This window comes from Elephas maximus, chromosome 6 (genome assembly GCF_024166365.1).
Source record: "Elephas maximus indicus isolate mEleMax1 chromosome 6, mEleMax1 primary haplotype, whole genome shotgun sequence".
NCBI lineage: Eukaryota > Metazoa > Chordata > Mammalia > Proboscidea > Elephantidae > Elephas > Elephas maximus.
Genome location: NC_064824.1, coordinates 132,896,460 through 132,923,044, shown reverse-complemented (window position 1 = coordinate 132,923,044; position 26,585 = coordinate 132,896,460). Strand labels below are relative to the sequence as shown.

At 40.8% G+C, this 26,585-nt stretch overlaps 1 protein-coding gene across 7 annotated transcripts in view; it reads right to left on the bottom strand.

The window, feature by feature from the left end:
* Positions 1–26,585, bottom strand: part of SP100 (SP100 nuclear antigen) — a 96,551-nt gene that overhangs the window by 31,690 nt on the left and 38,276 nt on the right. For 6 of the 7 annotated variants that reach the window (XM_049888406.1, XM_049888401.1, XM_049888402.1 and 3 more), the window contains 3 exons: positions 26,341–26,424; positions 25,124–25,177; positions 24,395–24,463 (listed from right to left, as the gene is read on the bottom strand). In XM_049888406.1, the coding sequence (XP_049744363.1) occupies positions 24,395–24,463; positions 25,124–25,177; positions 26,341–26,424 (207 nt within the window). The remainder of the gene's footprint in view (positions 1–24,394; positions 24,464–25,123; positions 25,178–26,340; positions 26,425–26,585) is intronic. The other variant, XM_049888404.1, reaches the window with a different exon arrangement.

The following is a 26,585-nucleotide window of genomic DNA, read 5'->3' as shown; positions in this document are numbered from 1 at the left end:
TGAGAAAAGTTTAAACTGAGAAGAAAACATTCTTTTGTGGTTACGAGATGGGGGAGGGTGGGAGTGGGAGAGGGGTATTCGCTAATTAGATAGTAGATAAGAACTAGTTTAGGTGAAGGGTAAGACAGCACACAATACAGGGGAGGGCACCACAATTGGACTAAACCAAAAGCAAAGAAGTTTCCTGAATAAACTGAATGCTTCAAAGGCCAGCGTAGCAGGGACAGGGGTCTGGGGACCATGGTTTCAAGGGACATCTAAGTCAATTGGCATAATAAAATCTATTAAGAAAACATTCTGCATCCCACTTTGAAGAGTGGCATCTGGGGTCTTAAACACTAGCAAGCAGCCATCTAAGATGCATCAATTGGTCTCAAGCCACCTGGATCAAAGGAGAATGAAGAACACCAAGGACACAAGGCGATTATGAGCCCAAGAGACAGAAAGGGCCATATGAACCAGAGACTACATCATCCTGAGACCAGAAGAACTAGATGGTGCCTGGCTACAACCGATGACTGCCCTGATAGGGAACACAACAGAGATCCCCTGAGGGAGCAGGAGAGCAGTGGGAGGCAGACCCCAAATTCTCATAAGACCAGACTTAATGGTCTGACTGAGACTAGAGGGACCCTGGTGGTCATGGCCCCCAGACCTTCTGTTGGCCCAGGACAGGAAACATTCCCCAAGCCAACTCTTCAGACATGGATTGGACTGGACAATGGGTTGGAGAGGGATATTGGTGAGGAGTGAGCTTCTTGGATCAGGTGGACACTTGAGACTATGTTGGCATCTCCTGCCTGAAGGAGAGATGCGAGGGTGGAGGGGTTTAGAAGCTGGCGAAATGGACACAAAAAGAGAGAGTGGAGGGAGAGAGCAGACTGTCTCATTAGGGGGAGAGGAATTGGGAGTGAGTAGCAAGGTATATATGGGTTTTTGTGTGAGAGACTGACTCAATTTGTAAACTTTCACTTAAAGCACAATAAAAATTACTTTTAAAAATTCCATTTAAATTTAACTTTTCAAGAACCTAATGCACAAAGAAAAATATGTAACCTATAGCATTTTTTTTTTATAGCATTACAGTTACCAAACCTTTTAGAGTTAACCTAACTTCAACCTAGATTTCATTTTCTTGTACTCTCACGTTAACCCAAACACTAATAACTTAAGACAGTGTCATTTATATCCCAAGGAGCACTTTGAGAATAATAATGCGAGCTAACACTCAGTAAGCACTTACTAACTGCTAGACATTATTTCAAGATCTTTACATCCACTAATTTATTGATGAAATAAAGCATTTTACTATCCCCATTACCAATAAAGAAATAGAAGCATGTGGAGGAAATCCAGACAAAATTTTCAAAATTAAGTGAGGGATTGTAGATTTCCTTTGGTTGAGAGGCAGAAATAAATGGCAGCATTACAAGAACTTGGATTGTCTAAGGAGATGGGATGATGGGCTACATAGACGATACAGATGGCATCATCTGAGCCCTCAGTGAAGGCTTTTGGGCTGAACATGGTAGTCGAAGTAATCAAAGATCTTGTTTACCTGGGTTTGGACAAAAATTTAAGTTTTGGCCAATGGAATGTGAGCAGAAGACTTCTGGGTCTTTCTACTAAAATAAATGGATAGGTAAGTCCTTTGTGCCTTCCAACCTGGGGGGCTCATCTTCCAGCACTATATCAGACAATGTTCCACTGCTATTTATAAGGTTTTCACTGGCTAATGCTTTTCAGAAGTAGACTGCCAAGTCTTTCTTTCTAGTTTGTCTTAGTCTGGAAGCTCAGCTGAAACCTGTCCTCCGTGGGTGACCCTGCTGGTATTTGAACACTGGTGGCATAGCTTCCAGCACCACAGCAACACACAAGCCCCCACAGTACGACAAACCGAACGTCGAGCAGCTAAAGCAAAAGGAAGAATTGATAAAGTAAAAGAACTGAACAGAAGATTTCAAAGGGCGGCTCGAGAAGACAAAGTAAAGTATCATAATCACATGTGCAAAGAGCTGGAAATGGAAATCCAAAAGGGAAGAACACCCTTGGTGTTTCTCAAGCTGAAAGAACTGAAGAAAAAATTCAAGCCTCAAGTTGCAATAGCGAAGGATTCTATGGAGAAAATATTAAATGACGCAGGAAGCATCAAAAGAAGATGGAAGGAATACACATAGTCCTTATACTAAAAAGAATTAGTCGATAGTCAACCATTTCAAGAGACAGCATATGATCAGGAACCGATGGTACTGAAGGAAGAAGTCCAAGCTGCTCTGAAGGCTTTGGTGAAAAAGAAGACTCCAGGAATTGATGGAATATCAACTGAGATGTTTCAACAAATGGATGCAGTGCTGGAGGTGCTCACTCATCTATGCCAAGAAATGTGGAAGACAGCTTCCTGGCCAACTGACTGGAAGAGATCCATATTTATGCCTGTTCCCAAGAAAGGTGATCCAACCGAATGTGGAAATTATAGAACAATATCATTAATATCACACGCAAGCAAAATTTTGCTGAAGATCATTCAAAAGCTGCTGCAGCAGTATATCGACAGGGAACTGCCAGGAATTCAGGCTGGTTTCAGAAGAGGACGTGGAACCAGGGATATCATTGCTGATGTCAGATGGATCCTGGCTGAAAGCAGAGAATTCCAGAAGGATGTTTACCTGTGCTTTATTGACTATGCAAAGGCATTTGACTGTGTGGATCGTAACAAATTATGGATAACATTGCGAAGAATGGGGATTCCAGAACACTTAATTGTGCTCATGAGGAACCTTTACATAGATTAAGAGGCAGTTGTTCGGACAGAACAAGGGGGTACTGACTGGTTTAAAGTCAGGAAAGGTGTGCGCCAGGGTTGCATGCTTTCACCATACCTATTCCGTCTGTATGCTGAGCAAATAATACGAGAAGCTGGACTATATGAAGAACAGGGCGTCAGGACTGCAGGAAGACTCATTAACACCCTGCGTTATGCAGATGACACAACCTTGCTTGCTGAAAGTGAAGAGGACCTGAAGCACTTACTAATGAAAATCAAAGCCTTCAGTATGGATTGCACCTCAACATAAAGAAAACAAAAATCCTCACAACTGGACCAATGAGCAACATCATGATAAATGGAGAAAAGATTGAACTTGTCAAGGATTTCATTTTACTTGGATCCGCAATCAACAGCCATGTAAGCAGCAGTCAAGAAATCAACAGATGCATTGCATTGGGTAAATCTGCTGCAAAGGACCTCTTTAAAGTGTTGAAGAGCAAAGATGTCTCCTTGAAGACCAAGGTGCGCCTGACCCAAGCCATGGTATTTTCAATCCTATCATATGCACGTGAAAGCTGGACAATGAATAAGGAAGACTGAAGAAGAATTGATGCCTTTGAATTGTGGTGTTGGCGAAGAATATTGAATATACCACGGACTGCCAGAAGAACGAATAAATCTGTCTTGGAAGAAGTACAACCAGAATGCTCCTTAGAAGCAAGGATGGCGAGACTGCATCTTACATACTTTGGACATGTTGTCAGGAGGGATTAGTCCCTGGAGAAGGACATCATGCTTGGCAGAGTACAGGGTCAGCAGAAAAGAGGAAGACCCTCAACGAGGTGGATTGACACAGTGGCTGCAACAGTGGGCTCAAGCATAACAACAGTTGCAAGGATGGCACAGGACCGGGCAGTGTCTTGTTCTGTTGTGCATGGGATTGCTATGAGTCGGAACCAACTTGAAGGCACCTAACAACAACTACAAGTCCTTTGTCCATTTTGCCCATTCCCACTGGTTAGGAGACAAGGAGAATCAGATCAACCTCCTTGGACCCAGTGATGGAAACCAAGCATCGCGGAAGGCAGACTCTTCCTACCACTTCTGGATTGTTAGGTGAAAGAGAAATATTATTTGGTTTAAGGCATGATACTTTAGGATCTCTTTGTTACAACGGCTTAGGCTCTAAATAATCCATTAGATATGAAGTTTTTATGGCCCCTAGAAGATTGTATGGGTGCATCAAAGATGGTGTCTGGTTAAAAGACCAGGGCAGTGGTAAGTTTAAAGGAGTGAATCCTCACATTTCTTGTTTATCTTTGTGGAGACTGGTTACTTTCCAGAAACATCCTCTCTTTTTTCCTTCAAACAGAAAAGATTGAAAATAACCCTTCAGAACTACAAACAAAGATTTATAAACTTTATATGCCTGTAATGCCAGTCATGCCAGTAATCTTCAAGAAAGGTCCCTGGATAGCAAAAGTGGTTTGCATGTAACTGCTAGCCTAAAGGTTGGCAGTTTGAACCCACCCTGGAAGAAAAGGCCTGGTGATCTGTGTCCATTAAGATTATAGCCAAGAAAACCCTATGAAGCAGTTCTCTGCAACACATGGGGTCGCCAAGAGTCAGAATTAAATCGACAGCAACTAACAACAACAATGATCTTCAAGAATTTATTTTGTGGAGCTAAATCCCAAGCTACCAAAGCACCATCTTGATTGTCACCACGCTGAAAATAGCACAGTCATTTGTAGTATACTTTCGCATATTCACATGAGGCTTTCTCATTCACAAAAAAGGACATTTCAAAAGCAGCCAAAATCAGGCAGAACCTAAGCAGCAGAGGAGGGGGAATATCAAGAGGGGTGAGCAACACTAGATCTCAGAAGTCATTAGTAAAGTATACCTCCTGGAATTTAGAGGCTTGCCTTGAAAATCGAAAGCTACATCCCATGTTTATACCAGCCAGATTTTAAGAAAGAAGTAGAACAAAATAAGATCTTCAAAGAAATGAAGACAAATTTCAAAGAACGATAAAGGAGATTGGACATTTCAGAAATTAAAGTTAAGGACATAGATTATGGAAATGAGAAATGTAAACAGGGAAGCTTAAGAATGATTAAGAAAGATTAGAGAGGAAATACTCAATGAAGGAAGTAAACAAATCATTGGCGTTCCTAAAGAAGAAAATCAAAATAATGGATTGAATATACATATATCAGAAGATTGACTCCAAACAGTCAGCGCTGACATATAGTCCCACAATATCATTGAACTTTAAGGATGAAGAATCGAATGGGCAGCCAAGGCAAAAGTCATTTTCATGGGAGGGGGATCTTAGTGACTCTAGAATTTTCCACGGCCACATTTAGTGATGCAGGAAAGTGGAGAAGTTACTACAAATATTTTTCAAGTATAAAGAACTCAGGCACATAAAAATTCTAGGAATGTTGTTCCTAAGAGTCTTTATTGAAGAATGACTAGAGGACAAACATCAGCAAACCAACACAGGACTGGAAAAAGTTTAGCAAAAAGACTGTGACTAAAATAAAAGGAGAGCTTAGGGTGATAGACTAGAATGTTAAACACATATGTGCTGGCAGTATAGAGATGATAGGGGAAAATGTGGAAGAAAGGGGAAATATGGGTTAGAGAGCAAGTTCTTGGCTACTTTATACTTAGGAGTCAAAGAGTGTTATTTTCACTGATTTGTGAGTGAATGTAGAACATAAATTATACTACCTCTGAAATGGATTTCCTGACCTCCACGAATGACTCTGCAGGAGAAAAGACCTGACGATCTGATCCTGTAAAAGTTATAGCCTAGGACACCTTATGTGGGCACTTCTACTCTGTCCTATGGGGTTGCTATGAGTCAAAATCAACTTGGTGGCCTACAACAACAAAGTTCTAGAATAGAATCCCTGGGTGGCACAAACAGTTGAGAACTTCACTACTAACTGAAAGGTTGGACTTTCAAACTCACCCAGAGGAGCCTTGGAAGAATGTCCTGGTGATCTGCTTCCAAAAGGTCACAGCCTTGAAAACCCAATCGAGCAATTCTACTCACTACAGGTGGGGTTGCCACTCTGAGTCAGAATCGACTTGTTTGATTGTGGTTTGGCTTATTAGCAACAAATATTTAGATTTAATTATAAACATTTAGGTTTTGGTGCACACCATTGTTTTTTGAATATTTAGTTTTACTTTTCTTTGAATTCTCCATTCTGATTCATTGTTTATTTGCTGGATTGCTTTCTCTAGGAATTAAGTTTTATAAAGGCCGGTGAACTTCTGAGGTGCTGCAAATCTGAAAAATATCTTTCTTTTACTGTCACAAAAAAAACATAGTTTGGTTGGGTGTAGAAGTCAAAGATCATAGCCCTTTTTCTCCAGAACTCTATAAAGATGTTTTCCTGCTTTCCACTACTCCATGATTCTGTTTATCATCTGTAGGTTTTTTCCTATTTGGATGCTTGCAAGGTCTTGTGTTTCCTTGTTCCTTGAATTCAGAAATTTAAGTAAGATAGATCTAGGCATGGCTGTTTACGTCACAATTCACTTTGTCACTTGGTGTGCCATTTTGATCTGAAGATTTACGTGTTTTTATAAAGTATTTTAAAAGTTATTTCTTTGATTATTACTTGTTTATTATTTATCCTCAACTTACTTTTTTCTTTCTAGAATTTTTTAAAGCAGATATCATTTATGGATCTATTTTCTGTATTTATTTATTTATCATTGTGGTGAAAATATACACACCAAAACATTCAACGATGCAACCATTTCCACAATTATAATTCAGTGACGTTGATCACATTTTTCATATTATGCCAGAACATTACTATTCTTTTCCAAAATATTCTACCACCATTAACATAAACTCACTGCCTGCCAAACCAAAACTCCTCCTTTTCCCCTCCCTCCCACTCCTGGTGACCATTAATTATCTTTGGTTTCTATAAATTTGCTTATTTCATGTAAGTGAGGTCATACAGTATTTGTCCTTTTGTGACAAATTTCAAGGATCATCCAAGTTGGGGCCATATGTTTTTCTCTCTCTTGGATTTTTTTTTTTTTTGCTTTGCATTTTAAGAAAATCACTCACGATGATTTTCAAAATCATTATTTTAATTTTCAGCAATTTAAAAAGTAGCATTATCTTATTGTTTTCCAGATGAATACCTTCTTTACTCTCCCTGAGGCTATTAGCTACGCGTTATTATTTTTTTTAAGTTCTCTTCTCACCAGTGGATACATCTAGTAAGCTGTCAGGTGGTTGTGGATCACTGCCCTGGTGTATCGGGCTCACTGGGGTGGTTTCTGAGGCCTAGTTGTCAGGAGAAGAAGATTCACTATAAAGTAGTAAGCCAGAGTTTGAATGAAAAAACAACCAGCCTTGAAACCTGGTTCCTGCTATTCTTCTTTTAACTATGGGTACTCAAAGATAAAATAACAGCTCATTTTTTGGATGCATCAACATGCAAAGGCTTAACGGTTCCTAAGGCAGGGTCTGTTCTCCCCTGCCACCCAACATGGAGGAGAGAGTTCCCACGGTGCTCCTTCTACCTGGGGCAGTAGGAGGAGAAATCAGGCAGCTGAAGGAGAAAACTCTCTAAGCATTTGGGGTATGATGTTGGTCTAGCCTTGTGGAATGTGTTCATTGTTTCATCGTGGGGTACTCACATTGCTTTAGTGTGCAAGCTTGCTGGATTGTAGGGCTATGTCAACAAGCAGGTGTGTCACTGGGAGCCAATGTTATGACCATACTTGGGGCTATGTTGAATGGCACCCTTGCCTCTTTGCCTCTGGGTGAAAATTCGAGCTTAAACAGAGGAAGTTCTGGGTTCACTGCCTTATCCTATGGAAGTAGGGGATGCTACCCAGCTTTGGTGACTTCAGCTGCTGCCAACAAGATTCTGCTCTAATTTCAGCATGAGCATGAACCTGGCCAAAGTCCTCCAAAAGCCCCGCCTTTCTGCTGAAGCCTGTTGGGGAGTGGGGCCCTCTACTGTCCCCAAATCTGTCCCTTCATTCCACTCTACCAAATTCCTCAATTTACTGTGGTAATAATGGGCAGTTTTGATCCCCAAGTTTGTATATCCTCACCCAAAATGGGTACCTTGAAGGAAGATAGCATTTTAGCAGTCTTTAACATAGATGTGGCCTGATTTACAAGGAAAGAAAGGTTGTGGAAGGGTTGGGAGTGTGAAATGGGTCAGTAGAGCAGTAAAAAGAGAAATGTGATGAAACCCATAAGGATGAGATCTGGTAAATGGGACACATATAAAGAAGGGTCATCAGTATTTGGAGATAAAAAAAAAATGTAGAAAATATTTTAATGATGCTGGGAATAATAATAATACTTATATTCTATAAGCCACAGTGTTGAAAAATATCGGTCAAATCATACACATTAAGCACTTAGGAAAAAAACTTAGGAGAAGGCAAAAAAAGGATGTCTAAAAATAAGATTAGTGATCTTAGGTTGATTCAAACTTAAACAACAAGGATAGGAGGCTTAGCAGAAAAATATACGTTTTCAGGCAAAATCCAATTTGGCCCTTCTCCATTTCTGCCAATAAAACTGAGCTCTATGTGCCTGCTTTTCTTGTTAGGTTAACTAATAAAATTCCGGAGCCCAGATTTTAAAAATGTAAGTCTTCATAACCAACATAAGGAATTATGAAAAGAGATGGAGGGAGGTCTTCTCAACCCCATGGCTGTGAAAGTGAGAAAACATTCTGTATCATAAACCTAATATACAGAAAGTGATGTGACAAAAGTATTAACCTGGGAAAATTTGTAAGGAGATAAGTCTTAATCTCCTGTAAAATATGGAGATTTATGTGCATATTTATAACCATTACCCATTTATTCTGCTCTCTGTTAACATAAATTTATGCTTGGAAGAGTAAGTTGAACAAAGGGGTCTTGTAATACTCCTTGTCACAGATTGAATTGTGTCTCCCAAAGATATATGTCAACTTGGCTAGGCCGTGATTCCCAGTATTGTGTGATTGTCCTCCATTTTATGATCTGATGAAATTTTCCTACGTGTTGTAAATCCTAATCTCTGCCTTGGTTAATAAGGCAAGATTAGGTTATGTTAAAGAGGATTAGGGTGGGATGCAGCAACCATACTCAGGTCACAGCCCTGATCCGATATAAAGGGAGTTTCCCTGGGGCGTAGCCTGCATCGCCAATCTCCGGTCAACCAGTGAGCTGACATATAAATGAGTGAATATATTGCAACATGAAGAGTGTTAGGATCCTAAGGATACTCCAGGATCATTAGGCAGGAAGAACTAGCCAAGTTTGGGATGAAGTGCTCCTTCCAGAGGAAATATCATGGAAGCAGGAGTTAGCCAGGTGAGGGAGCAAGAGAGCCAAGGCATTAGTCCCATATAGAAGGAAAAACCTGTGCAAAGGTCTAAATTCAGCAAGTTGAAGTAAACAAAAGAAATTTAGTAGGTCTGAATATGGAATGAGAGAGTTAGGGGCAATGGTGAAGCTGGAGAAAGAGGTAGGAGGCTTGAAGAAGTTGCGTTGGAGGCCTCATGAAGAAGAATTGACTTAATTCTAAGGGAAAGAGAAGGACAGTGGATTTTATGAAGGAAAACAACAGAAACATATTTGCAGTTTTGGAAGATTTAGCTATATTACAGAGAATACATTTGGTGGGAACAAGATCAAAAGGAGGCCAAACAGGAGGCTGTTACTCTAGTTCTAGTGATACATGATAGAGATCTGGATTAGAGAGAGTGATAACATTGAGGGTGGGGAGAAATGGACAGGTTGGAAATATTTATAAGGAAGAATTGACAGAGCTAGGAGATAGATGGAGCATATAGATTGAGGAGAGGGCAGCTTTATGGATGACTCCTAGAATTTTGACTTGAGAAAATGAGACAATTAATAGTGTATTTTTTTAGAGATAAGGAGCCCTGGGAGTGCGATGGTTAAGTGCTTGGCTGCTAACCAAAAGGATAGGGGTTTAAACCCACCCAGTGGCTCTGTGGGAGAAAGAAATGGTGATCCACTTTCATAAAGATTACAGCCAAGAAAACCCTATGGGGGCAGTTCTACTCCCTCACATGAGTTTGCTATGAGTTGGAATCAACTCGACAGCACCACCACCACCACCAATAACATTTTTAGAGACAGAACATGGAGTAGCAGACACTGGTTTTAGGGAAGAAGATGATGTGCTCAGTTTTGGAAGTGTTGAGTTTGAAGTTTGAAGATCTTGACAGACATCCAAGTGGAGATGTTCTTCAGAACTTTGGACAGAGGGACAGAGGTATTCTGATGCTCGAATGAATGAGTTCAGAAGACATTGCTGGGCTGAAGAAGTGTGTTTGAGAGTCATTATGTTATGGATGGTGATTGAAGCCATGGGAGTGGGTGAAGTTCCTGAGGAGAGACCTCTTGTGTTCAGGGCCCACTTTGATACCTGGTGACACTTTGCTCTGAAAACTCACTGCTATTGTGAACTTCTGTCAAAGTTGCTCTTGCCCATGATCATCTTAGGTCCCATAACTTCCCCATCTCTCTCTTCTCTCCCTTTTACCCTGCACCCCTTTTCTACCATTTTTTCCTTCATCTTTTAACTTTTTTTTCTACATAGTGTTCTTTGTGCCTCGCCTCTAGTTTTTTACTTCTCTTTACTTATTACCCTCTGTATGTTCCTCATTCCATCCATTTTCTATGTTTTTACCTCTGGATCTTGTTCTATTATTGAGGGAATCTTCTTTCTCGTTACCTTCCTCTCTGTTCTCTTTATTTCTAGCTCTCTTTCTCTTAATCTTATCTTGATCTTTGGCTGCCCTTAAAATTTTTGCTTTCCTCTTTATTTTCTTCATCTATATGCAGCATCAAGGAAACTTGGTGGCATGGTGGTTAAAACACTTGGCTGCTAACCAAAAGGTCAGTGGTTTGAATGCACCAGCTGCTCTGTAGGAGGAAGATTTAGCAGGTGGTCTGCTTCCGTAAAGTTATAGCCTTGGAAACCCTATGGGGCAGTTCTACTCTGTCCTGTAGGGTGGCTATGAGTTGGAATTGACTCAGAGACAGTGGGTTTGGTTTGGGGATATGCAATGTCATCTCACAAATTACTACTGCTGTCATCCCCAAATACCAGCTCTTTTGACATGGAGCACATAGCCAACTCTATTTCCGTTGCCAGTTCACTATGAGCTTTCTATATTGTAAGTCTGCCCATCAGTCATGGGCCTTATTTTCGTGTGTTTCTTGTACAACTTCTGAGAAGTACCTTGAAAATCATCCCTCTTTCCACATAAAATGCCCCAATCTGCTGATATTTGGATTCCATGTCCACTTAGAAAAACTTGAGACTTACACAGCTAACTTTCATTTGGTGACCCAACCTTTCTCCTTACATTGTCCACTCAGTGTCACTCCCTTCTATTCAGGAAGCCAGCTCTTCTTTCTCCTCCTCTATTCATTTGGATTCACGTGCACTGAAGAGAAAACAGAGAAATGCTAGACTACAGATGGTGACCAAGGAACACACCTCAGTGTGGTCATGCTGAACTCCTACGTTCAGAACTCAGGTGAGCTGATCCTGGAGAAAAAAATGTACCTACTCCAAGGACTATAGCTCAGTTCTACCAAAGATTACCTGTGTCTCTTTTCCTACCTGGTCACACCTCATTCTCCTTATTTCTAATTTTACTGAATATTGTCCTGCTTCTATACCTCTCCTATCCATCCATCCATCCGTCCACCTGTCCGTACGTCCATCCATCCATCTCCTGAAGATATTTGTGCTTTTTTTTTTATTCTGTAACCTTCTGTCTCCCTGACCTCTCTTATCTCCTATGTTGCTTTCTCCTTGTTTCCTCAATGATCCTGTTAATCTCTGTTTCCCTTTATTTCACTATTTATCTTTTTTGAATCTATCCTTCTAGGTATGTTGTATACCATATAAACCAATAATAATAATAATAATAAAAACCCGTTCAAACCCGTTACCGTCAAGTCGATTCCAACTCATAGCGACCCTATAGCTGGCTCCATTTCTCATTTCTACCCTCTCTGTTTCTTCGTGGTTTTCTTTTCCCTCTCTACTGACACACACACACACACATATTGTTGTTAAATAAGTCTTCTTGCATTCAGCATTGGTGCACTCCCCAGTGACTCTTGTGAATATACCAGGTCTCTTGAATCTCTCCTCTTTGAACTCTGATCACCTGACACAGCTCTTATCCTCCTGTTTGTTACATACCACAGTCACCCCCACTGAGACACCTGGGTTGCAAGGCCCTTTGGTTTTTTGCTACTTTAGTTCTTTGACCCTTCCACATTTGCGCATCTATTTCCTTGTCCATAAAATAGAGATAGTAAAGTTAGCCTGGCTAAGTCTTAAGAATTTTGCAACGACAAAACAAAATTTTATTTGCCAAAGCACTTTGAAATATCACAATATGACCCAATTACATGGTGAAGGCCACCTGTTAAAAATTATATTAAAGAGGTGGGGCCAAGATGGCGGACTAGGTAGACGCTACCTCGGATCCCTCTTGCAACAAAGACTCGGAAAAACAAGTGAATCCATCACATACATAACAATCTACGAACCCTGAACAACAAACACAGATTTAAAGAGTTGACCTGAATGACAGAGACGGAGAATGAACAAATATGGGGAAGCAGCAACTTTTTTCGGAGCCTGGAGCCATGGTCCCAGTCAGGTAACCTTGGCGCCGGGCTTAGGACTGGGCCCAGGAGAGCTGAACACAAAATCTTGTGACAGCGCAAACAAGGGGCACAGCCCTACCCCTCTGAACTGACCCCGGGAGGGGGACCAGCCGATCTGCGCGGGCGGCGTGGTGATGCAGCTGGTGGGAGAAGTCCCCGGGAGGCAGTGACTGGTTTTGGAGCCAGGAATGCAGCGTCCCAGCCGGGGAACCTTGGCACCGGGCTTTGGACTGGGCGCAGGGGAGCTGGACACAGCATCCGCTCATGGCTCAAACACAGGGTGCAGCCCTGCTCCCCTAAAGTGACCCTGGGAGGGGGCCCAGCCGGTCCGCCGGGCGGCGTGGCAACGCGGCTGGCAGGACGAGAAATCCCCGGGAGGCAGTGACTGGTATTGGAGCTGGGAGTGCAGCGTCCCAGCAGGGGAACCTTGACGTTGGGCTTTGGACTGGCAGCGGAGGATCTGACCGCGGCTTTAGTGGGCCAGACCCTCAGGGGCAATCTCCACACAGCCAGCAAACATAGGTGACAGATAAAATCGTCATCCCAAGCAAGATAAGCAACTTTGGCTATGTTCCGGGGTGCTACCCTGCTGTTTTTCTGAATCCCCTCCCCACTTCCCAGGCGGCTTCATTAACATTGGAATTTCCTGAGCCAGAGGGAGAACAGCTCCGGCTCCTCAGCGGCTTTGCTTTTCCCTTTTTTTTTTTTTGGTCTTTTCCTAACCCATTCTTCCGGCCTGAGAGAAGCAACCACAAAAAACCCAGAGACCTATAGACCTATATCCCTCATGAACATAGATGGAAGAATCCTCAACAAAATTCTAGCCAATAGAATCCAACAACACATCAAAAAAATAATTCACCATGATCAAGTGGGATTTATACCAGGTATGCAAGGCTGGTTTAATATCAGAAAAACCATTAATGTAATCCATCACATAAATAAAACAAAAGATAAAAACCACATGATCTTATCAATTGATGCAGAAAAGGCATTTGACAAAGTCCAACACCCATTTATGATAAAAACTCTTACCAAAATAGGAATTGAAGGAAACTTCCTCAACATAATAAAGGGCATCTATGCAAAGCCAACAGCCAATATCACTCTAAATGGAGAGAACCTGAAAGCATTTCCCTTGAGAACGGGAACTAGACAAGGATGCCCTTTATCACCGCTCTTATTCAACATCGTACTTGAAGTCCTAGCCAGGGCAATTAGGCTAGACAAAGAAATAAAGGGCATCCGGATTGGCAAGGAGGAAGTAAAGTTATCACTATTTGCAGATGACATGATCTTATACACAGAAAACCCCAACGAATCCTCCAGAAAACTACTGAAACTAATAGAAGAGTTTGGCAGAGTCTCAGGTTATAAGATAAACATACAAAAATCACTTGGATTCCTCTACATCAACAAAAAGAACATCAAAGAGGAAATAACCAAATCAATACCATTCACAGTAGCCCCCAAGAAGATAAAATACTTAGGAATAAATCTTACCAAGGATGTAAAAGACCTATACAAAGAAAACTACAAAGCTCTACTACAAGAAATTCAAAAGGACATACTTAAGTGGAAAAACATACCCTGCTCATGGATAGGAAGACTTAACATAGTAAAAATGTCTATTCTACCAAAAGCCATCTATACATATAACGCACTTCCAATCCAAATTCCAATGTCATATTTTAAGGGGATAGAGAAACAAATCACCAACTTCATATGGAAGGGAAAGAAGCCCCGGATAAGCAAAGCATTACTGAAAAAGAAGAAGAAAGTGGGAGGCCTCACTCTACCTGATTTCAGAACCTATTATACAGCCACAGTAGTCAAAACAGCCTGGTACTGGTACAACAACAGGCACATAGACCAATGGAACAGAATTGAGAACCTAGATATAAATCCATCCACGTATGAAACATCCACGTATAAGCAGCTGATATTTGACAAAGGCCCAGTGTCAGTTAATTGGGGAAAAGATAGTCTTTCTAGCAAATGGTGCTGGCATAACTGGATATCCATTTGCAAAAGAATGAAACAGGACCCATACCTCACACCATGCACAAAAACTAACTCCAAGTGGATCAAAGACCTAAACATAAAGACTAAAACGATAAAGATCATGGAAGAAAAAATAGGGACAACCTTAGGAGCCCTAATAAAAGGCATAAACAGAATACAAAACATTACCAAAAATGACGAAGAGAAACCAGATAACTGGGAGCTCCTAAAAATCAAACACCTATGCTCATCTAAAGACTTCACCAAAAGAGTAAAAAGACCACCTACAGACTGGGAAAGAATTTTCAGCTACGACATCTCCGACCAGCGCCTGATCTCTAAAATCTACATGATTCTGTCAAAACTCAACCACAAAAAGAAAAACAACCCAATCAAGAAGTGGGCAAAGGATATGAACACACATTTCACTAAAGAAGATATTCAGGCAGCCAACAGATACATGAGAAAATGCTCTCGATCATTAGCCATTAGAGAAATGCAAATTAAAACTACGATGAGATTCCATCTCACTCCAACAAGGCTGGCATTAATCCAAAAAACACAAAATAATAAATGTTGGAGAGGCTGCGGAGAGATTGGAACTCTTATACACTGCTGGTGGGAATGTAAAATGGTACAACCACTTTGGAAATCTATCTGGCGTTACCTTAAACAGTTAGAAATAGAACTACCATACAGCCCAGAAATCCCACTCCTCGGAATATACCCTAGAGATACAAGAGCCTTCATTCACACAAACAGATATGTGCACACCCATGTTTATTGCAGCACTGTTTACGATAGCAAAAAGCTGGAAGCAACCAAGGTGTCCATCAACGGATGAATGGGTAAATAAATTGTGGTATATTCACACAATGGAATACTACGCATTGATAAAGAACAGTGAGGAATCTGTGAAACATTTCATAACATGGAGGAACCTGGAAGGCATTATGCTGAGTGAAATTAGTCAGAGGCAAAAGGACAAATATTGTATAAGACCACTATTATAAGATCTTGAGAAATAGTAAAAACTGAGAAGAACACATCCTTTTGTGGTTACGAAGGTGGGAGGGAGGGAGGGAGGGAGAGGGTTTTTTATTGATTAATCAGTAGATAAGAACTGCTTTGGGTGAAGGGAAAGACAACACTCAATACATGGAAGGTCAGCTCAATTGGACTGGACCAAAAGCAAAGAAGTTTCCAGGATAAAATGAATGCTTCAAAGGTCAGCGGAGCAGGGGCGGGGGTCTGGGGAACATGGTTTGAGGGGACTTTTAAGTCAATTGGCAAAATAATTCTATTATGAAAACATTCTGCATCCCACTTTGAAATGTGGCATCTGGGGTCTTAAATGCTAACAAGCGGCCATCTAAGATGCAACAATTGGTCTCAACCCACCTGGAGCAAAGGAAAATGAAGAACACCAAGGTCACATGACAACTAAGAGCCCAAGAGACAGAAAGGGCCACATGAACCAGAGACCTACATCATCCTGAGACCAGAAGAACTAGTTGGTGCCCGGCCACAATCGATGACTGCCCTGACAGGGAGCACAACAGAGAACCCCTGAGGGAGCAGGAGATCAGTGGGAGGCAGACCCCAAATTCTCATAAAAAGACCATACTTAATGGTCTGACTGAGACTAGAGGAATCCCGGCGGCCATGGTCCCCAGACCTTCCGTTGGCACAGGACAGGAACCATCCCCGAAGACAACTCATCAGACATGAAAGGGACTGGTCAGTGGGTGGGAGAGAGATGCTGATGAAGAGTGAGCTAATTATATCAGGTGGACACTTGAGATTGTGTTGGCATCTCTTGTCTGGAGGGGGGATGGGAGGATAGAGAGAGAGGGAAGCTGGCAAAATTGTCACGAAAGGAGAGACTGAAAGGGCTGACTCAATAGGGGGAGAGCAAGTGGGAGTAGGGAGTAAGATGTATGTAAACTTATATGTGACAGACCGATTGGATTTGTAAACGTTCACTTGAAGCTTAATAAAAGTTAATTAAAAAAAAAAACCAAACCCAGAGACCAAAAATCCTTCCCTAATTGGACTAAAAACACAGAACCAGCTCCAGCCAAGCATATATGATCCAAATCTCGGGCTTTCATCCTTACAGAGAACAAGGTGGTGGTTATAATCCAAAGGCAGTTCTGATAGGGATCTGACTGCATTTTTTTTTAGCGGATTTACTGGAAAAACAAGTTTCCCAGGTCTGATAGCTCTGCTTATTCAACAGAGTCCTAACTGACCCACAACAGGGAACTGAGGGCTGAAGCTCCCCCCAGACCACCTAACCTCTTGCCTTAGGGGTCTAAGGAGGGTGACACCTACCAATCAGTAGAGGTACTTATATTGGAGGCCTAAGGTACAGCTGCAGTGCCCTCCCACCAAGGTGCTACAGGAATAGAGACACACCTACCTCACTGACACTTGGCGGAAGCCTGTCAGCATCCTGCCCCCCCGGAGTGTGAACCCCAGCTGCTAATAGAATCTGGTGCACACAACTATCGCCACTACTTCTCGAGGTGGATAAGTGTTAGGGTGCAGCACACACTTGATGACCCCAAATCAGGTTCTACTCAAGAATAGTGAATAGACTCAGGCATATATATCTGGCAACAGCCCAAACCAGCTGGTAATAAATAGGTCATAAGTAAGTCAAGGGCTACAACAAACAAGACAGCACAATCTAGTAGCCCATCCACGTATATTGAAAGAAAACAAAACAAGATAAGATTCAGTGAGCAATTATAGAATAAACCACTACTATATTTTTTTTTATATCTTAGTGATGGCTCGGAGACAGCAGTCTATATCAAACCACATAAAGAAGCAGACCATGACAGCTTCTACAACCCCCAAACAAAAGAATCAAAATCTTTCCCAAATGAAGATACAATCCTGGAATTATCAGATACAGAATATAAAAAACTAATTTACAGAATGCTTCAAGACATCAGGGATGACCTCAGAAATGAAATAAGGCAAACCGCAGAAAAAGCCAAGGAACACACTGATAAAACAGTTGAAGAACTCAAAAAGATTATTCAAGAACATAGTGGAAAAATTAATAAGTTGCAAGAATCCATAGAGAGACAGCATGCAGAGATCCAAAAGATTAACAATAAAATTACAGAATTAGACAACACAATAGGAAGTCAGAGGAGCAGACTCGTGCAATTAGAATGCAGAGTGGGAAATCTGGAGGACCAGGGAATTAACACCAACATAGCTGAAAAAAAATCAGATAAAAGAATTAAAAAAAAATGAAGAAACCCTAAGAATCATGTGGGACTCTATCAAGAAGGATAACTTGTGTGTGATTGGAGTCCCAGAACAGGGAGGGAGGACAGAAAACACAGACAAAATAGCTGAAGATCTGCTGACAGAAAACTTCCCTGACATCATGAAAGACGAAAGGATATCTATCCAAGATGCTCATCAAACCCCATTTAAGATTGATCCAAAAAGAAAAACACCAAGACATATTATCATCAAACTTGCCAAAACCAAAGATAAAGAGAAAATTTTAAAAGCAGCCAGGGAGAAAAGAAAGGTCTCGTTCAAGGGAGAATCAATAAGAATAAGTTCAGACTACTCAGCAGAAACCATGCAGGCGAGAAGGCAATGGGATGACATATACAGAGTGCTGAAGGAGAAAAACTGCCAGCCAAGGATCATATATCCAGCAAAACTCTCTCTGAAATATGAAGGGGACATTAAGATATTTACAGATAAACACAAGCTTAGAGAATTTGCAAAAACCAAACCAAAGCTACAAGAAATACTAAAGGAAAGTGTTTGGTCAGAAAACCAATAATATCAGATACCAGCACAACACAAGGTCACAAAACAGAACATCCTGATATCAACTCAAATAGGGAAATCACAAAAACAAATTAAAATTAATTAAAAAAAAAAGCTCATAACAGGGAATCATTGAAGTCAATAGGTAAAAGATCACAATAATCAAAAAGAGGGACTAAATACAGGTGGCATAGAACTGCCATATGGAGAGTGATACAAGGCGATATAGGACAATACAAGTTAGGTTTTTACTTAGAAAAATAGGGGTAAATATTAAGGTAACCACAAAGAGGTATAACAACTCCATAACTCAAAATAAAAGCCAAGAAAAACGTTAACGCCTCAACAAACATAAAGTCAAATACTAAGAAAATGAGGATCTCACAATTTACAAAGAAAAACGTCACAGCACAAAAAAGTATGTGGAAAAATGAAATTGTCAACAACACACATAAAAAGGCATCAAAATGACAACACTAAACACTTATTTATCTATAATTACGCTGAATGTAAATGGACTAAATGCACCAATAAAGAGACAGAGAGTCTCGGACTGGATAAAGAAACATGATCTGTCTATATGCTGCCTACAAGAGACACACCTTAGACTTAGAGACACAAACAAACTAAAACTCAAAGGATGGAAAAAAATATATCAAGCAAACAATAAGCAAAAAAGAAGAGGAGTAGCAATATTAATTTCTGACAAAATAGACTTTAAAGTTAAATCCACCACAAAGGATTAAGAAGGACACTACATAATGATAAAAGGGACAATTGATCAGGAAGATATAACCATATTAAATATTTATGCACCCAATGACAGGGCTGCAAGATACATAAATCAAATTTTAACAGAACTGAAAAGTGAGATAGACACCTCCACAATTATACTAGGAGACTTTAACACAGCACTTTCGGAGAAGGACAGGACATCCAGTAAGAAGCACAATAGACACACGGAAGACCTAATTACAACAATCAACCAACTTGACCTCATTGACTTATACAGAACTCTCCACCCAACTGCTGCAAAGTATACTTTTTTTTCTAGCGCACATGGAACATTCTCTAGAATAGATCACATATTAGGTCATAAAACAAACCTTTGCAGAATCCAAAACATCGAAATATTACAAAGCATCTTCTCAGACCACAAGGCAATAAAACTAGAAATTAATAACAGAAAAACTAGGGAAAAGAAATCAAATACTTGGAAACTGAACAATACCCTCCTGAAAAAAGACTGGGGAATACGGAAATTCATAGAATGCAACGGCAATGAAAATACTTCCTATCAAAACCTCTGGGACACAGCAAAAGCAGTGCTCAGAGGCCAATTTATATTGATAAATGCACACATACAAAAAGAAGAAAGAGCCAAAATCAGAGAACTGTCCCTACAACTTGAACAAATAGAAAGTGAGCAACAAAAGAATCCTTCAGGCACCAGAAGAAAACAAATAATAAAAATGAGAGCTGAACTAAATGAATTAGAGAACAGAAAAACAATTGAAAGAATTAACAAAGCCAAAAGCTGGTTCTTTGAAAAAATTAACAAAATTGATAAACCAGTGGCTAGACTGACTAAAGAAAAACAGGAAAGGAAACAAATAACCCGAATAAGAAACGAGAAGGGCCACATCACAACAGACCCAACTGAAATTAAAAGAATCATATTGGATTATTACGAAAAACTGTACTCTAACAAATTTGCAAACCTAGAAGAAATGGATGAATTCCTGGAAAAACACTACCTACCTAAACTAACACATTCAGAAGTAGAACAACTAAATAGACCCATCATAAAAAAAGAGATTGAAACGGTAATCCAAAAACTCCCAACGAAAAAAAAGCCCTGGCCCGGACGGCTTCACTGCAGAGTTCTACCAAAATTTCAGAGAAGAGTTAACACCATTACTACTAAAGGTACTTCAAAGCATAGAAAATGGCAGAATACTACCCAACTCATTCTATGAAGCCACCATCTTCCTGATACCAAAACCAGGTAAAGACATCACAAAAAAAGAAAATTACAGACTTATATCCCTCATGAACATAGATGCAAAAATCCTCAACAAAATTCTAGCCAATAGAATTCGACAACATACCAAAAAAATAATTCACCACGACCAAGTGGGATTTATACCAGGTATGCAAGGCTGGTTTAATATCAGAAAAACCATTAATGTAATCCACCATATTAATAAAACAAAAGACAAAAACCACATGATCTTATCAATTGACGCAGAAAAGGCATTTGACAAAGTCCAACACCCATTTATGATAAAAACTCTCACCAAAATAGGAATTGAAGGAAAATTCCTCAACATAATAAAGGGCATCTATACAAAGCCAACAGCCAACATCACTCTAAATGGAGAGAACCTGAAAGCATTTCCCTTGAGAACGGGAACCAGACAAGGATGCCCTAAAGGCTGCTGTTATTCAACATTGTGCTAGAAGTCCTAGCCAGAGCAATTAGGCTAGACAAAGAAATAAAGGGCATCCGGACTGGCAAGGAGGAAGTAAAATTATCTCTGTTGGCAGATGACATGATCTTATACACAGAAAACCCCAACGAATCCTCCAGAAAACTACTGAAACTAATAGAAGAGTTTGGCAGAGTCTCAGGTTATAAGATAAACATACAAAAATCACTTGGATTCCTCTACATCAACAAAAAGAACATCAAAGAGGAAATAACCAAATCAATACCATTCACAGTAGCCCCCAAGAAGATAAAATACTTAGGAATAAATCTTACCAAGGATGTAAAAGACCTATACAAAGAAAACTACAAAGCTCTACTACAAGAAATTCAAAAGGACATACTTAAGTGGAAAAACATACCCTGCTCATGGATAGGAAGACTTAACATAGTAAAAATGTCTATTCTACCAAAAGCCATCTATACATATAACGCACTTCCAATCCAAATTCCAATGTCATATTTTAAGGGGATAGAGAAACAAATCACCAACTTCATATGGAAGGGAAAGAAGCCCCGGATAAGCAAAGCATTACTGAAAAAGAAGAAGAAAGTGGGAGGCCTCACTCTACCTGATTTCAGAACCTATTATACAGCCACAGTAGTCAAAACAGCCTGGTACTGGTACAACAACAGGCACATAGACCAATGGAACAGAATTGAGAACCCAGATATAAATCCATCCACGTATGAGCAGCTGATATTTGACAAAGGCCCAGTGTCAGTTAATTGGGGAAAAGATAGTCTTTCTAGCAAATGGTGCTGGCATAACTGGATATCCATTTGCAAAAGAATGAAACAGGACCCATACCTCACACCATGCACAAAAACTAACTCCAAGTGGATCAAAGACCTAAACATAAAGACTAAAACAATAAAGATCATGGAAGAAAAAATAGGGACAACCTTAGGAGCCCTAATAAAAGGCATAAACAGAATACAAAACATTACCAAAAATGACGAAGAGAAACCAGATAACTGGGAGCTCCTAAAAATCAAACACCTATGCTCATCTAAAGACTTCACCAAAAGAGTAAAAAGACCACCTACAGACTGGGAAAGAATTTTCAGCTACGACATCTCCGACCAGCGCCTGATCTCTAAAATCTACATGATTCTGTCAAAACTCAACCACAAAAAGAAAAACAACCCAATCAAGAAGTGGGCAAAGGATATGAACACACATTTCACTAAAGAAGATATTCAGGCAGCCAACAGATACATGAGAAAATGCTCTCGATCATTAGCCATTAGAGAAATGCAAATTAAAACTACAATGAGATTCCATCTCACTCCAACAAGGCTGGCATTAATCCAAAAAACACAAAATAATAAATGTTGGAGAGGCTGCGGAGAGATTGGAACTCTTATACACTGCTGGTGGGAATGTAAAATGGTACAACCACTTTGGAAATCTATCTGGCGTTATCTTAAACAGTTAGAAATAGAACTACCATACAACCCAGAAATCCCACTCCTCGGAATATACCCTAGAGATACAAGAGCCTTCACACAAACAGATATATGCACACCCATGTTTATTGCAGCTCTGTTTACAATAGCAAAAAGCTGGAAGCAACCAAGGTGTCCATCAACGGATGAATGGGTAAATAAATTGTGGTATATTCACACAATGGAATACTACGCATCGGTAAAGAACAGTGACGAATCTCTGAAACATTTCATAACATGGAGGAACCTGGAAGGCATTATGCTGAGTGAAATTAGTCAGAGGCAAAAGGACAAATATTGTATAAGACCGCTATTATAAGATCTTGAGAAATAGTATAAACTGAGAAGAACACATCCTTTTGTGGTTACGAGGGGCGGAGGGAGGGAGGGTGGGAGAGGGTTATTTACTGATTAGTTAGTAGATAAGAGCTACTTTAGGTGAAGGGAAGGACAATACTCAGTACACAGAAGGTCAGCTCAAATGGACTGGACCAAAAGCAAAGAAGTTTCCGGGATAAAATGAATGCTTCAAAGGTCAGCGAAGCAAGGGTGGGGGTTTGGGGACTATGGCTTAAGAGGACTTCTAAGACAATTGGCAAAATAATACTATTATGAAAACATTCTGCATCCTACTTTGAAATGTGGCGTCTGGGGTCTTAAATGCTAACAAGCGGCCATCTAAGATGCATCAATTGGTCTCAACCCACCTGGATCAAAGGAGAATGAAGAACACCAACGTCACACGACAACTATGAGCCCAAGAGACAGAAAGGGCCACATGAACCAGAGACTTACATCATCCTGAGACCAGAAGAACTAGATGGTGTCCGGCCACAACTGATGACTGCCCTGATAGGGAGCACAACAGAGAACCCCTGAGGGAGCAGGAGATCAGTGGGAGGCAGACCCCAAATTCTCATAAAAAGACCAGACTTAATGGTCTGACCGAGACTAGAGGAATCCCGGCGATCATGGTCCCCAAACCTTCTGTTGGCCCAGGACAGGAACCATTCCCGAAGACAACTCATCAGACATGGAAGGGACTGGACAATGTGTTGGAGAGAGATGTTGATGAAGAGTGAGCTACTTGTATCAGGTGGACACTTGAGACTGTGTTGGCATCTCCTGTCTGGAGGGGCGATGGGAGGGTAGAGAGGGTGTTGGCATCTCCTGTCTGGAGGGGAGATGGGAGGGTAGAGAGGGTTAGAAACTGGCAAAATTGTTACGAAAGGAGAGACCGGAAGGGCTGACTCATTAGGGGGAGAGTAAGTGGGAGTATGGAGTAAGGTGTATATAAGCTTATATATGACAGACTGACTTGATTTGTAAACGTTCACTTAAAGCTCAATAAAAATTATTAAAAAAAAATTATATTAAAGTTTGAGGATGGTTGATTTGAAGCTTTTATTTCTGACTATTTTTACATAACAGGAACAGTTATCTTTTGAGGTTTTTACAATTTTGTGACCAAATGACATTAGCATCAACCAACATATCATTCTAGAAATCTAAGATGGCACAAACAGTCTGCAATTGGCTGCTAACCTAAAGGTTGGTAGTTTGAACCCGCCTATGGCTCCATGTGAGAAAAGACCAGCTGAACTGCTTCTGTCAAGATTACAACGAAGAAAACCCTATGAAGCAGATCAACTGTGTAACACATGGGGCTGCCATGAGTCAGGGGACAACTCGATAATAGCTGACAAGAAGATCTTAGGGTTAATAGACATGGCCCACCCACTGCCGTCAAGTCGATTCCGACTCATAGCAACCCTATAGGACAGAGTAGAACTGCCCTGTAGAGTTTCCAAATCCTGGTGGATTTGAACTGAACAGACCTGGCAGTAGGTATTAAAAAAGGTGCGGACATTTTGTAATTTACTCCCCCCACAATGGCAACATATATAATTACATACACTTAACCAACAGAACTCATCCTGTTAACGAGTTTCTAATAATTTCCTGCCTCCACCCAGTTCCTAAAATGACATAGAAAGGTCAATGCTGAGAAGGAGTTCCTAGGATTAACCGGATGCAGGGCAGTTAAGGTGTTCAGAGCAAAGTACATTTGGAAACAGTAGATTTTAATCCAGACTCCTGACATCCTGCTGGCCAAGGCTTGGCATCCTAATCTTCTTTACCTGACCCGTTACTTGAGTCTTCCTGGAGCTCTTCTCCATTACTCAGTTCTACAGAGTCATCACTGATGCCTACAGAAAGAGATAAAATTCTTTAATGGTTTCGGCCTGTGTCCCAGGAACCAATCCAGCCAGGATATTGTTTAGAAGGAAAGTGAGAAAAGAGAAGCTGGTGTAGGAGTAGGAATGTCCCCACCAACGGTCACCCTTCAGCTTCATCTGACCTGTCGGATAAATTTGCTCCAGGTACCATCCCCATGGCAGGGGCTGGGGACAGTCACCCCCTGGGCAACTGCACCATAGTGGGCATTCCCATTAGTCACTCTCCACTTCCTTACACATCTTACTGTTTTGCACGTGTTTGCACACACATCTACTTCTGCCTGCTTCTCACCCAGAGGGAGTGTGGAAGCAACATTTGAAAGATGTCAGAGCCTCCACCCATTGGGCCCTCAGTGATTGTGTGGAGCAAGGCACCCCCCTCCACGTCAGGAACTACGTTATCCCATTTACTTGGGTGGGGAGTAAGCCTGTATTGCCTCTGTGCCAGTAAGCATAGGCTACACCAATTAGCCAAACCCACCTAATTCAAAATCTGTAACGTGAATCATCTAAGATCCTGCAAGTATATTTTTTATTGTAAGGATATAAAAAATCTGAAAGAAATTTTTGTAGCAAAAAAGAGAAAAAAGGCATTTATTTGTTATATCAAGAATTTTTAACTGCTCTCACGTCTTATTCTAGAGCGTTTCTCACAGATAGGCTTGTTTCCGATCTGGCCAGAATCTAGAAAGTAAAGGAAAACAAAACCAGTAATCATAACTAAAAGAGGTATAAATCTTACAATTACTCATGAGGCAGACAGGGTTAAGATCAGAAAGGTGTTTATGGTCATTTCTGTCTCTTCCCACCTAAAGGAAGAGAACACTACTGAACAGAACCCAAACTCGCTGTCTTCTAGCCCCAGCTGCAAATTCAAAGAAGTTCTGAAAACGAAATTTTTTTTTTTTTTCTAGGTTTGCAGCTAATGAATTTGGCAGCAAATGTGAACTTGAGCTGACAGGAGTCCGTGTAAAATCTTTACTGCAGTTGGTGTGAATAGTCACACAAATATAGTATATTTGAAGTTGGGATTCTTAGATTCTGCTGGAGTGTTCTGTAATATATACGATCTAAAGCACATTCACTTTCTAAAATAAAACCTTTTGAATTCTGGAATAGACCTGCCCTCAAAAGCTTCAAATAAAGGACTGTGAATCTTTGCCTAGAGGTTAGTCCTGCTTCTTCCTGTGCTTTTTCCTACGTGACGTGGAAGAGATCATGAAAAGTTTACATGCTGGAGTTGCCCTATTTGTGAAACAGGGGGAATACCACTTATCTTGCCACCTTTTTAAAGGTGTTGTAAAGATAGAAGGAGATTGTATTTGCAAAGATATTTGAAAATATCACTCTATAGGCCAACGTCATGTCGTGGGTCATGTGTCAAAAGCTATAGATTGAAGTTGATGGTAATAGCCTGAAGCCTATCTTTCTGTCAATAATTAGAGAGTAATGAGCAGGGTCTTCTGCGTTTTGAGCAAGTGTGCACCAAGGTCAAGCAGTAGCAGACTACCCTGCTTTCTCTGCTCTCTGCAGAACAGGGGGTGGCCGGGGATGGAGGTCACTGTATGTAGATCTACTACTTCGGGGTTAATGGTTCTGATGGTGTGTGGTAAAAAAGACTCAGTCGTTCATCTAAAGCCTTCTGCTCAAATCTGAATTTATGATTTCTTTCTTTGCATTTTCCAAAATGGCCAGATGAGGTCAATGCACAGACCAGGTTCCTGGGGTGAACTAGACCATTCATGGCCTGTAGATATACTCAGGGTGAAACGCGTCAGGAAACCCCAGCTCTGAACGTGGACCCTGACATGTTAGAGCCCAGGGCTGCCAGTCTTCACCCTCCTCACCAGGTCTACTTCTGACTGCTGAGTGACAGTTTTTCCAGGGCTCTTCATCTTCACTGGACTCTGAAAAGTTGATGAGTCTTGCCACTGCAGAAAGGAGCAAAGGTACGTGGGAGGTCTCAGTGTATGACAAAGGAACCAAGACAGAAGGAAATCCTCCAAAAAGACAACTAGGAAAAAAACTTGGAAAGCTCTGAAATTTGAGGCAAAACTATCTCTGTCCTCAAACCTCCATGTTCATGTAACCT